The sequence below is a fragment of the Anser anser genome (assembly GCF_964211835.1).
Source record: "Anser anser genome assembly, chromosome: 2".
NCBI lineage: Eukaryota > Metazoa > Chordata > Aves > Anseriformes > Anatidae > Anser > Anser anser.
The window spans coordinates 49,351,199-49,365,834 of NC_139721.1; the positions used below are offsets into that span (position 1 = coordinate 49,351,199).

The following is a 14,636-nucleotide window of genomic DNA, read 5'->3' on the forward strand; positions in this document are numbered from 1 at the left end:
GCACCACCAAGACCGATGGGACTAATCTGAAGAGCAAACGGTTTCCAGGACAGTGCCTCAAATCTTATGGCAGGTGGTTGAGGCATAAGTATTCATGCAGAGACAGAAATAATCGGTATATTTATCAACGACATAACTATCAGAGAGAAGAAAAAAAAAAAAGCAAACCACCAAACTCCTCTTCCAAAGCAGATCCCAAAAGGAATTTTGAGTTATTGCTGTTTAAACAACAGTTGCTAGCAGCATCTTTGCTTTCTTCACATATGGGATAAATAGAAAAAGAAACATGGGCAGAATAGTAATAACATCAACAGCTCTTTTTATATTGACTTCAGTGTGAGCAAGGACTTTATTTAGAATAAGCATCCTCACTTGAAATTTTTCAGATATATTTTTGAAAGGGAGAGTATGTTCCTTGAACAACAGGGAATCGGTATACCCTGCTTCTAAAGAAACCAGGGCCTGAAATATATAAACAACATGACTAAGTAAAATACAGGTTCTAATGCATATGAATTGTATTTACCGAAAGCCTCTTTTTTGAGAGCAAAATGAATCACTCATTTCAGACAGATATCAAAATGTATTTGAAAAAAAATCTATGCAGATTTTTTTTTTTTTTACTTATGTTCTCTTTAAACTTGAAAGCAACACATTTGGAATGTGTGGGCATGTTGTTTTCAAAGCAGCATTCTTGATACTGAAAAATTTATTCCACATGAAGATAAAGCTCTAGAAACTTTCAAGTGCTTAGGAGTTCAGCTGATCGTTTTCAAATAAACAACAATTTAAAAGAAACTCCTTGCACATACTTTTGTTAGCAAAATACTCTGAGATAAAAGACTTCTGTTATTGCCTTTATATTAAGTGATGTATAAGTTGTTATAAAAATGGTTCATTTAAGAACAGAGAGAAGGAAGGAAGCAAGCAAGGAAGGGAAAATGAATAAATTACCTGTCTTAGGTAAAAATCCCTTTGAACTTGTTGCTGTTGACTTCTCTCCTGAAGATGAGGAAACGATAGCCTCTGCTGCATACCCTGTGCTAAACTACACCCCATAGCTACTAAAGTGACAACTAGCCATCCTACATTCTGTGGCCCCTGCGTTTGGGCCATCATTTTACTTTAGCTCAACTGTTAACACACGCAATTCTTTCACTATTTACACGTTCCCTTATACTCTCCCTTATTCTCCAGCTTCTGACTCAGATTAATGAGGCTATGTGCTGAGATGGGCCCCACCTTTAAACTTTATACATGAGTCAAGTTGTACAGCACACATTAGAGTTCCTGGAGTTAACAAGTAACTCTGCAGTTCCTGTAGCTCAATATATACCTAACTTAGGGTGTGGCAGGCATCACCTTCTCCCCACCTAACGCCGTCAGACAGAGCTAGATGATTAGCACAGTAAATCACTGCCTGAGTAACACTGCATAAACATACAGGGCTTACAAACTACCCAGGTTACTGTCTTGATCACTTCCTTTGGCTATGTATTTTCATCAGTTTATGTATAAAAAAAAGAAAACCACCTTAGTTTAATAAAGACAATATGTTGAAAGCAATGGGATGGCAGTATGAACTTCAGTCAGTTCTCATCAATTTGAACATGGCAAAGAACACCATATGTGTGAAAAATAAGTTTCTAGAAATACTTCCAAAATGACTTTTGACACACGACTACTGGCCACCCTGAGCAGCGGATGCACATAGGAGACATAAGCCAACTGTGAATGTTTTGTTCACCATCTCTGCAGTTACTGTGGTCTAGGTATTATTCTTTCATTCTCTTTTCAAAAATGTTTGCAAGGTTAGCACAGCAATTGCTGCTTTATCCTTCAACCGATTTCTCTGAGAATCATATTTTGTGCACTTCGTACACTGCTTACCACTCCATTACTTTATTCTGCTGCTTTGGGTACTTAACCATTGGAACACTTGAGCTCTAAGCTAAGCAAAGCATCAGCCAAAAGAATTAGAGCTACAGGAACAGCATCAGGGATGGGATGCACAATTAAGGCTAGGATTTCACCGTGCTTCAGGTAACAGTATAATTTTGCAATGTTTACATTATCTTTCATAAAAATATCTCCAAATACTTTAAAAAATAAATTCATTTCAGCTTTGAAACATATAGGAAAAGTGTTAGTCAGTCTATCAGAATAGGAAAGTATTCAGAACTATCTTGGTTCAGATTACTTCCCTTGGACCTCATTATGGTGCCTTAAACATGCAAACTGACATATATAGTTGCACAAAGGCAATCAAGAGTTGAATAACCTTACTGTGCCTTTTAGACAGTGGAAGTGTTTGAGCCATCAGAAGTGCACACACTTAAAAGAACTATGTAAGTACCTTAATAACTAGCCTGTTCCTCTAACTAAACCAGTATGTATAGCTGTAGGCAAGACAAAAGGTAATGGTGAAGTACAGAGGCAAACATTTCCTACCTGACATGAGTCACCGGAATACTCTGGAGGGCAGGAGCATGTCTCTACATTGTATGCAATGCTGCCACTTCCTGTGCTGGTGGTTACTTCCAGCCCAACCTCACCAAGGGTTAATCGTTGAGTCTCCGTGAAGTAGAGGCCTCTGATGTGTAAACCATCTAGTCTAGACAGGATTACCATCAGTTCTTCCCTGGATACCTGGTTATTGCTGCTGGCGTGTCTGAAGTTTCCCTGCACATTAAGGATACAAAATCAGCACAGCCCTGCAGTTTATTAAAAAGAGAATGTGCAGAGCACCCAGGATGCCACACAGAGAGGGAAAAAAAAACACTTTAGGACCACTATAGTCCCAAGTGGTGTGGGGTGAAACAGATGTCAGCAAAATAAATATAATGAATGCAAACAAAAGCTAGGCAGGAAAAGGAACAATGAGCAAAAAATGGGATGTATTCTGTACTTTGCAAGGTATGTATGGCTTTGAGGTATCAAAAAGTGAAGAAGCATTTAGGTTCTTCTTCAGTCATCCAAATTTCTTTGAGGGATTACCAACTAAACCACAAAAAGCTGGAGGAAAATGCTTTTATTTTTAAGAGTAACTAAAGTACTAGAACTCCAGTCTTGAGAGCTGCCTTCACATGTTAACATGCTACTAACAGACTTAGTGTAACTGAAAATGGAATTTAGCTTGAAGAACCATTATCTTTTTTTGCCTATACACGAGACAGAAATAACTTAGTTTGACTTTCTGAGCACACATTTAAGGTAGGAATAATCCATGCTAATTTAACCCCCCTGAATGTTGGAAACCCATTCTAAACTAGGCACCTGGTCTCCTCTGAGAGTCAGAGGAAGAAAACAGATAACAATTCATTCCATCCCTATTAAGTACACATCTGGGGCTGTGATGAGTCATACTCCATTCGTGACTGATTCAGTATTACTCCACTGTCTCTGGAGAGAATGCTAAGGACTAGGTTGGACAAAATGCCTAAATTAGACATGCTAAAATTAGGTGGCATGAACCAGAACCTAGGTTCAGTGTGACAGTAAAGAGAGAAGAAAATGTGGTCTATATTTATGGTCTACAGTACTGAAATTCATGTTCATTAACATTATCCAGTATTTGGTATTTATTCACATATTATCTGTGCATTTTTTTTTTTTTTTTAACGTACCACAGGGAAGAAAAGGAAAGGCCATTCCATTTTCATTTCTTACCTCAACTAACTGCACACGGCCATAATATTGACGGTCAGGCAGTGGGTTGTTAGGATCCACATAAACAACTTTCATTTGCTGGCCCTGAGTGAGAATGAAGACATAATATTGAACCATTTCACTACTTTTTATGCTAAAGTATTCACATGCAATTCTTTTGATGAAGCACATCAATCCTGCTATTTGGAAAATAAAACCTAAGTAAAAGTAACTGTATGTCATTTTGTAAGCACTGTGTTTTACTGTCAGCAGGGTTTTCCCTGCCTTTGCCTATTAACATCCTTGCTTTCAAATAAAACACCAAGAGAATTAAATTAATGCTTGCCAGTTTTCACAAGAATTAGTTATCACTTCTGAGTAAAAACTTTTTTGTATTTTCAAAGAGTCTCCTGTGCTGCCCTCACCTTCTTTTTAGAAAAGGAGATGCCTCTTGATATCATCTTTAAGAACTTACTTACCTTGGAAATTTTTGGCTGTCATGAGGAGGGAAATAAAAACAATACTGGACTGAGGAACACTCTTTGACCTTACATCCTAGTGCACAAATGACTTTGGATACCACCATAGTACTTCATGAGGCATCTTTCCTGGAATCCTAGAACACTCAGTTAATATTTTTGATGGGCTCAAGAAACAAAACCACCCTCTTGGGAATGTAAACAAACAGTAGAAGTTTCTAATTTTCACCACACAAAATGCATTTTTACTTCAGTCCATTCAAGCCTTATGATTATGTTTAAATTTATGCTGAAGAAAACTCTCAAAGAAAATAAGATAAATTGAATATGGAATCAAGGACATATTTTGCATAGTTGAGGCCATACTTGTTGCCAAGTGTTCAAGACATTAATTAATATTTTTCCACAGGTGCATTTTACAGAGAAAATTGTTTTATCTTTTCATTTGCTCTGAAGTCAGTTATGCTTAATAATATGTTACTTTGGCATCAGAGAGAGGTGTGTCGATAGCTTTGAGCAAAATGCAGTAAAATCAGTTTTATAGAAATGTAGCACGTTGCTATAAAAGTTAAGCACACTTTAGGAGCAAAATTTTCCATAGTTGTCAGGAAACAAAAAAATCATGGTATTGGCTGAAAGAAAAAACAGTATTTCAAAACTTACTGTTAGTTGTATATCAGGTTTCTTATCCAGAAGAACCATGCCTTCACTAGGTAAGCCAAAAGATTTCACTTGGTAACTTAGGAAGCCACCATATGAAGAAAGCTGTAACAAAATGCACACAACCAGATCAGAGATACTCTACTGCACTATTGCTTGATATTAATATAAACTTGTATTCAGGTTTACCCCACCTTCAAACACTGTAAATAGTATATTAATTCTTTAGGTTTTAGACCAAATATGTGTTGTTTGGAAGAAATTACTTTTTAATTTATTTACTTTGTGTATCCGACATTAGTCGGATACACGACTAGTCAGGCATTGGAACGGGTTGCCCAGGGAGGTGGAGTCACCATCCCTGGGGGTGTTCAAGGAGAGGTTGGACCGCGTGCTTAGGGACACGGTTTAGTGGGTGACATTGGTGGTAGGGGGATGGTTGGATCATATGATCTTGGAGGTCTATTCCAACCTTAATGATTCTGTGATTACTTTCTGAGTAGTACCTGCTACTGTTCTCTGGATGGTTACCTGCACTATTTTTTTCCATACCTTAAATCATGCCTTCTGTGTTGTGGAGAAATCACACATTCACATGAATGGTGTTCTTTCCTAGACCCTACAGAACAGATTTGTCTCATCAGGAGCAGACATCAGGTTGAGAATGATATTGGTACTGTATACCCCATGAACAACCATGGATAAAAAAAAAAGTAAAACTAAGCATGTTTGAAAGCGGCTCTCATTGCCCAGCATTTTCTGAGCTTACTGCAAATAAGAACCTAATCAGGAAATCTTTGTTTCACCTTCTGGAGGACAAGATTTCTACTGGTATCAGCTCTCTTGCAGAAAGGTGATAACAGACCATTGTTGCAGGTTGAGCTGAGACCCACCGTCTTTTGGCTGAACTACAGGTGAACACGGAAGGCCTTAGCCCCAACCAAATAAACCCACTGCTGCACAAAACAAAGACTTGGGCAAGCAAGTCTGAATCATTTATCAAATAGCTTCCCTGGGTTGTGTATGAGTGATTCAGTTCAAAATATATAGAGACAAAAATCATGCTCCAGGAACAGCCTAAGGAGTTCTTGTTCCAGGAAGAGCCTGTCAGAAACTGCTAGGTGAAACACAAACCTTGAAGAAGCTACCAAGTGCCTCTTGTGGCTTGATCTCTCAGTGCCCATGCAGGACCCTCTGTAGTCTTTGGGGATAGAGAAGACTGAATTCAAGAAAGTCCTATTTCCATTACCAACTTCTCACGGAGCAATCTTCAACACTTCAAATTTCCCTTTCTCTCTTGAATTATGAGAGAAAATGATATCATAGTCAAGTCCACTATATAAATTTGAGAAAATTTTATGCCTGAAGGGTATATAGGCAATTTACTGACTTCCCTTTGGAAGTGTACTCTCCATAAAAAATTAAGGATAACATCTTCTAGGCACTTTGAGTTGGAATGATCAACATCAGAAGAAGCACTTATCAGAACTGAAAATACTTCACTAAATCATGATTTTGTCTAATAAATGCTACACCACTAGCTGTAAGTGAAATCTGACTGACCTGAGGGTCTACCGAGGTGAGAAGTTAATTGAAATAAGTCAATTAATTAATTAAAAAAAAAAAGGCCCAAAACTTCAGTTGAAAGAGCACATAGCAAACAGCTAAGCTGAAACCAAGTGTTTTGCCACAGACACATTACTTTGTTTTGCACCCTTTTCTGTTTGCCCTTATCGCTTGTGCTTGTTTTGGCACAGGAAGAACTGCTTTGTCAGGTTTCAGTGTTCTGCAGGTAAACATCAGCATTTGCTGTGTTTGTTTCTATGTATTCTAATGTATTACAAACAAAACACAGACATCTCTGTGGAGAGAAATTTGTGCCTTGGATCACAAGGCTGTAATTAAAGCTACTAACTTTTGCAACTGCATTTTCAAAATCATAATTTGGAACATTGGTTATATTTTGCCAACACAATCAAAACAATCCTGTATATTTTTCAAAAATATAAGAAAATTCAAGTTAGAGCTCATTTCCTGTTTAACACACATTTTAGGACTGTGCCATATGATGAGCTGTTATGGTAGTGCTTTTTTCTTAAATTTGTGGGGAAATGCAAAAATATTGGTATTATCAACTGCCCTCTGTATTCCATATGTACATTATTTATTTTCTAACATTAAAATTGCTCTACTAAACAGAATGTTGAAATACACGGGAAAAGAAAATGGGGGTTATGTGAACTGAATTTCTCATTCACTGTTAGTTTCTGCACTGCTACACATTTTATATTTGATTTCCTTTTAACTTTGTAAACAAAGAGAGAGAGGAAAGGAAATATATTATGCCAAGTATTATGTTGCAATTGAACTAGTTAAAATGCTGAAGATAATGGAAAATAGCATTTACGCTCACCATATTGAACAATAAAATGAATGGCTGGTATGTTTATGAGCTTGTAAAACTAGCATTGAGATAACATTTCTTTAGTGAGTTTTCCTACTGGAGTATAGCTAGTACCTACTAAAATGTACACTTACACACAGTGCATGGTAAAAGTAGGGTCACACAAACTATTTAATTTACAGTATTGTCATTTTAAATAAAATCAAATCATGACATGTCTGGTTTGACAGTGTGACATGCAATTTAAAAATCATAACACAGTTCTTAATAATTGTGTTTAAGAAGGCTATTGACTGCTTTACATTTTGTTATGGGAACAATAAGAAGTTCTTCTGGTTTAATGTTATAGTAGATAAAGTATGATTCATCATGAAATTACTTTGGAAAATTATTTTTAGACATTGCAGCAAGAAACTCTGTAACGTAAGCAAAAAAAACAACCTAACTAAATATGTCATTCAACTGAAAGATAGATCTCTGACCCATAGCTCTTGACCATGCTGTTCACATAAAGATCTCCCTGGCACCCAGAAAAAAAAGTATTAATTCTGTTTTACTGGTTATAACTTTAACCTTCTACTCAGAAGTCAAATGTTGTGATTCCTGGCTCATCAAGAAAGAGTAAGAAGACTCTAGTGAGGGGAGAGGGAAAAGTATCTAACAAAGAGTAGGAGACTCTTTATCAACAATGCTGGCAAAAACAAATATATTTTATTAAAACAGTTGAGTTAGGCGTCATTTACCTTCTCTCCCAGGTAAGATGGTGGTGCTTTCCAGTACAAACTATGCACTGAAGTAGGCAATTCTTGAACATCAGCCACTACACTATTACTGACAGGATTGAAAGTGACTGGAATGTCAATATTTCCATCCATTGCCTCCAAGCGCCAGTTCCTCATGTCCACAAACTAATGAAATAAAGGAAATATTTGTTTCATCCTTTATTAAACTTCACCAACACTAAGTAATGGGGCAAAATAGTTTAGACTGTAATTCCCTAAACATGAATTCAACCCCTTTAAAGGCAGCCCAAAGTCTTTGTCAATGGATGTTGCAAGGATCTCAAAACAGAACTTAAGAGGGACAGATGTGCAAAAGCTACCTGGGATGCTAGCATTTGGTTTGTCAGCTATGAACTAAACTCTGTCTTCAGTCACATGAAGACATACCCCTTCTGGAGGTGCCTGGGAATTGTGTACATAAATCCAAGGACACAATCTGGAGCTGTATTTTTTACATCCATTCTAAAAATCAAACCAAAGACACTTACCTGAAAGACAGACCGGACACCTGTTAGTGGTAGGTTAGATGGGAGGGAGGGGACATGGCAGGATATTCTGGGGAGGCTGGCAATGTAGCCTAATATTCTGGCTCTTTAATAATGCACATTTTATGTTCTTGGCTCTTGTTTTGTTAAAGAACATACATCCTATTATTTATCATTATGCTGGGGAAAAGAAAGCATAATGCATATCTACCTGAACAGCTCTCACAACCACAGGACATAAAAGACAGATATGTTTTCAAGAAAAGTCTTTCCTAAAGACAAGTAAACTCTAAATGAAATCTTCCTAAAACCAACGGAAGTTTGCTACTGACTTGACTGAGGCCAGATTTTCATCCTTGCTTGTAAAAAATACAGTGCCACAATCTGGATTACATCAAGTCTATGTCTAATCCTAAACCAAGGTCAACATCCATCATTCTAGGATGCTACTTCTCCCTTCTCTTTCTCTTGCATTTTTTCAGACAGTTGTTGCTTTTATTTATTTATTTATTTAAGTCTTCAACCATCTTAACTCATTTCTACCATTCATTTATGCTGCTGTCACTTTAAAAATCTATCTGGGCTTCTATCTTTTCTCACCCTTGATACTATGTCTCTTTTTTCACAGGGAGGGAAGGACAATTTTAACTTCTCTGTTGAACCTGCCACACACTTCTTAGGTTTCAAAACGTGCCTATGATACAGATGTGAAATGATATGTGCTTATCAAAGCATGATGAATGAGACCATTGACTTTAATGATGAACTGGTGTCTGAAGATAAAGATAGCTAGCTTAATTTCAGTCCAGCCAGCAATTTGTAAACAAATAGGTGAAAAGGGCCATTTCTGCTGAAGGGCACATTCAAACTACACCTAAGTTTTAAAGATGCTGCACCAAAACTGCAATATTACTTGCAAAATATTTCCCATCCTTCACAACTAATAAAATAATATTTAGAATTTTGGAAGAAAATTGGCATTTCCATAATGGAGTAAATGTAGGTTCATGACAGCAAAGAAGAAAACTAATGAAAACACCTTGGTTCTACGACGATTTGTGCTGTGACAGTTGCTGGTTGCCCCAAAACAAAAGCAAGTGGTGCATCCCTTGGGATTAGAAGGGTCCAGATAAAATGATCCTGGTCGGCAAACACTGCATTCTGCACCTTCTACATTCTCCTGTTAAAACACAGTTGAAAGAATTCTTAGAGCTTTCCTTTTGGTTTTGTGAGGCCCCCAAAACATTCTGCATATAAATAAATATTTAAATGTATGGAAACATGAATGAAAACATGTGATTGTCTGTGTTCACCATATTCTAAATGCAAATAAAATTGACTTCTTTGAGATTATCTTAGTTATGAGCTTCTTTCCAGTTTATTAAGTGAACCACTGAGTAATACATATTAGTCAGAGACAGCTGGTAACTTCCCTGCCAAAGCCCTTCTGCTGGCTTTTCGAAACCTACAATATAAAAGGTCACTTGTGAAAGTTCACATTTATCACATTTAATTATGCAGATCAGAACAAAAGAAGATTTCCTGGATATAATGATGTGGTGAAATGTCAACTGACATAATATGGCTAAAAAAAGCCTGGGACCTGGTTAACATCCAAAAACTGAGATGCAGATGCATAAAGCAGATCTGTGTAGGGTATAGACCGCTTCAGGGAATCAATGGACATCTACATTGTAGCACTGTCAGATACTGCAAAGACTAAGACTACCTGTAAAACAGATACTGAACTCATTAAAAGAAAAAAAAATAATTATCTGCTATCATGATAATCTGTGCACATACTGCAAGGTGTGGTGCACTTCCACAGCTACATTTAATTCTAAATGATAAAATCACTTTAATCATGCCATTAAATATGAAATGATCACTGATGCGTAAACAATGCTTATGAATGCAGAAATAATTTGATTTATCTGACCTTGCAGAGGCAAATTCCTGTATGGGGATCACAAACATCTGGTTCTGTTCCATCTCTGTTACAATTACATGGCACGCAGTTTGGGAAACCGTAAGTACCTGGAGCACACTGATCACACTGCCGTCCTTTTATTCCTGGTTTGCATCTTTATCAACAAACACACACATAAGAGAAAATCAGTGGGAGAGGCAGGAATGGAGAGAGGGAAGGAGGAAGGGAAGACTGAAACAAAGGGCTGGTAGCTTTTTGAAGCAATTGCTTGGCTTTGAAACAGCTTTATGACTCCCAAGAAGAAAGAGCAGCAGGTTAGTACTGTTCTCAGGTTTGAATGGTGAGAAGTACTGCAATGTTTTATAGTGGTCACAGAAATCATTAGAAAGGGATTTGATTTTGTAAGATAAACGCTCATAATGGAATTGGACTTTTGCAACTAATCAGTCCTTGCAGCACAGAACTGCTCTCACTATACACCAAACGTGAAACATGGATGCTGTATACAGGTACGCGCAACTGGAAGAAGATTACAGCTGGAGGATGTGACTGGGCATTTCTCAGGGCACTCACTTGTTAACAAAAAAGTGAGGAATCCCAGGCATATGAATAATTATGGGGACTTCAACCTGCCACAAGCCTTGTGTTAGTTTACAACTGTTCAGAAGGGATAAAATCCACTCTGCTCACAGAGAGGGCTGAAACTTTTGGAATTATTTAGGTGAAATAGATGATGCAAAAAACAAACTATGCACAAAACTTGACAGCAGAAAACATCTTTCCATGGCAGCAGCTCCTTCCTCCTGCCTTTGGAACAACTTCTTCAGACTGATAAAACCCATGAAATTGTAGGTCTGACAATCTTTCTTGCTCCTGCCTATACTAGCCTATTCTCACAATCTATCTTTACTAGCCCAAAGGTTTCAAGAGAGAAAGGACCCACTGATAAAGAATGTCGGCCACCATTACCATCCACATCTTTACATTTCAGTTGTAAACAACGTGATTTTAAAAATGCTAAGAGATTTGGTGGAATCTCCTTTTGCTCTCAGCACCGAATTTACATGTGTACTAATGCTACAAACTTAATGGATATAAACAGTTAAAGCGTGCAGACAAGGTATGCTTCATGTAAAATATGAAAACAATTACTCAGTTCATCAAACAATGGGCGAGGTTTCTCAGAGTCTCTCTGAATGCATTACCCATACACAGAGATAACTGGAACTAACTGGGAACTTTGAACTTCATGTAATCCACACAAGGAAAAGTATTAATCATAATCTAGTAGATGGCTATATACTTTAGAATCAGTCCAAAAAACTGGCTAAAAGCCAAGTTTTGCTTCAGAACTCTTATACTTACAAGTTGACATTTCATTTACATTACCGATTGGGCTGTATGTGAAAAATATCACCATTATAATCAGGCAATGCAGCTTTTCACTGAAATGGGAAATCTTACTATTTTTGCAAACAGTATCCTCAATTTTATCCAAGCATAAAGACAGGGCTTAGCACATCTAAATTAACAAATTCTATTTGACGGAATTATTAATTTGATTTATTTTTTTTTGTACAGCTTTGGTTGCCTCATGTAAGAGCAAGGTATGGCAAAAATGAAAGCAGAGACCAATCAAATTTAGAGTGCACCAAGACGTGCAGAACATGGTACACTTTAACCCTGAATCCTGACTTCTATCTATGAAAGCAGTTTCCTGTTTTGTCATTGGTATAGAATAATTATTCAGTTCATATGAAATGGACAGACTTAAGATATTATTTTAAATTCAGGAAAAAGAGTTTTCTCTGAAAATGAGTATTCTCTGTCATATTTACAGGACTAATGGCAGAACAGCAAAGACCATATTTCTCTTTGTTTGGACACTACAAAAACATAGCCAATCCAATCAAAATGAATTAACCTTGGCCTTATGCAACGTGTTGGCTCTTGCATATTTGTACTTGCTATTTAAGGACTCAGCTCTCCAAGGAAATAATAGGAATGTTCTACTACACTAATATTGACAGCGTCAGAATTTAAGATAATTCCCTACAATTACAGCTGTATGCTGTACATATTTTAGACAATATAAATAGGAGAATACATAAAAGAATCAATTTTCAGCTCAGCATGCTGAGATACATTAGAACAATCATATGTCGTATAGAGGGCATAATAGGGCCCTGTCTGTCACTCCAACTGAACAGTAGTTTCCATACACACAGCACCTACGATCAGTTTCTCAAAACTCATTGCAAATATTCAAGCTTTACTGTACTTCAAAATGTTACTGGACTTAAACCCACACATTAGATTGTGGAAGGTCAACTGCAAAGTTTTAACAATTTGGGAGATAACATACACAATTACAAATGATGCACGTGCCGGAAGTCAGAAGTTCTGGACCAAGGTCCACTGCTATCTGGGCATTGGATAAGCTATATGAGATGAACAGAGATTTGGTGACTTACTGAGAGTAACACGGCATGTCACTGGCAAACAATGCATGCTTGGGAATCCCAAAGCCCACCATTCGTTACTGCACAAACCAAATTTTCACTAAACATTGCATGTATTCCTGTAACAACTGAGTTCTATCACCAAGCACTGCTTAAATCTTTGCTCATTATCATAAAAGTTCTCCACATCCTCCAAATACCTGAAAAAAAATAGTGAAGCAAACCACTCAAGCAACATTATTAATGCATGTAATCCAAACTTACTTGCATTGCCCATTGTTCTTTTCACAGTCCGGGCTTGCTGCATTAATAACTCCTCTTTCTGAACAGTTGCAGCTCTCGCAGCCAGCAAGAGGGTGATAGCTGAAGTAATGTTTCTCACACACTTCGCATTTTGGTTTCACAGTTTGAGGAGGGCAAATGCATTTACCAGTTATGTCATCACAAAGACGCTGCCCACAGCTGCATGCTAGGTCAAAAAAAATATTCTACAAATTAATCACGTCCCAGCTTACAATGATCAACTCTAATTGAATTTGTATATAAAACAAACAAAGACAACGTGTATTCTTTTCTCTCTTTCATTAGTTTTAAACCCAGGTGGCTTGTTTAGCTCCAACTATCAAATTGATTTGAGATTAAGACTGATCGAGGTCATGGAAACCAATGATGTAACTGTAGTTTCAAAGAGTATCTCGAGACCCTGGTTCTTTTCCACAGATTGGTTGCTTAAATTCACCACAGGAATTATTAACACTTCCCAAACCTGCCAAGTATTACACAATTAATAGCTTTGGTTTCAAGGGCACCACTTTTACAAAGAAACATTAATAAACAGAGTATTACTTCGGCACTACACTGGAAGCTATGCTATGCTAAATCTAAGACTGTAGAGGGGTTAGGTGGCAAAGCTTTGGTAGCGGGGGGGTGCTTCAGGGATGGCTTCTGTGAGAAGAATCCAGAAGCTGCCACATGTTAGATAAGGGCCAGTTTCAGCCAGCTCCAAAGAGACCCGCCACTGGCCAGAGACAAGCCAGTGAGCGATGTTGTTTGTGCCTCTGTGAGAGCAGATAGAAGAAAGGGGGGGAAAAAAAATAAAACTGCTGGTTAACAGCAACTGGGAGAGAGGAGTGAGAGCCAGCCCTGCAGACCCCCAGGTCAGTGCAGCAGGAGGGCAGGAGGTGCTCCAGGCAGGCAGCACCAGCTCCCCTGCGGCCTGTGGAGAGGCCCCTGGTGGAGCAGGCTGTCGCCCTGCAGCCCATGGGTCCCACACGGAGCAGATCTCCACGCTGCAGCCCGTGGAGGAGCCCCCGGTGGAGCAGGTGGATGTGGCCTGGAGGAGGCTGCGGCCCATGGAGAGCCCCCGCAGGAGCAGGCCCCGGGCCGGAGCTGCAGCCCGTGGAGAGGAGCCCACGCAGGAGCAGGGGGTCTGGGGGGAGCTGCCGCCCGTGGGGGACCCGTGCTGGAGCAGTTTGCTCCTGGGGGATGGACCCCGTGGTACGGAGCCGTGTGGGAGCAGTTCTTGAAGAGCTGCTGCCTGTGGGCAGCCCCCGCAGGCTCAGTTCGGGAAGGACGGCATCCCGTGGGGGGGACCCCACGGGGAGCAGGGGCAGGGAGTGACCGTGAGGGAGCGGCAGAGATGAAACATCAGGGACTGACTGCAGTCCCCATTCGTGTTCCCCTGTACTGCTTGGGGGTAGGAGGTGGAAGAGGGTGGCTGGGAGGAAGGTGTTTTTAGTTTCTTTTCTTTATTTCTCACTGCTCTAGATTGTTAGTAATAGGCAAT

At 38.7% G+C, this 14,636-nt stretch overlaps 1 protein-coding gene across 3 annotated transcripts in view; it reads right to left on the reverse strand.

Moving 5' to 3' along the window:
• The window catches only part of LAMA3 (laminin subunit alpha 3), a 114,820-nt gene that overhangs the window by 39,721 nt on the left and 60,463 nt on the right, over nt 1-14,636 (reverse strand). For all 3 annotated transcript variants that reach the window (XM_083824225.1, XM_083824226.1, XM_083824224.1), the window contains exons 34-40: nt 13,115-13,319; nt 10,398-10,542; nt 9,498-9,638; nt 7,935-8,099; nt 4,791-4,892; nt 3,670-3,753; nt 2,452-2,682 (exon numbers count right to left, since the gene is read on the reverse strand). In XM_083824225.1, coding sequence (XP_083680351.1) covers nt 2,452-2,682; nt 3,670-3,753; nt 4,791-4,892; nt 7,935-8,099; nt 9,498-9,638; nt 10,398-10,542; nt 13,115-13,319 — 1,073 coding nt within the window. The remainder of the gene's footprint in view (nt 1-2,451; nt 2,683-3,669; nt 3,754-4,790; nt 4,893-7,934; nt 8,100-9,497; nt 9,639-10,397; nt 10,543-13,114; nt 13,320-14,636) is intronic.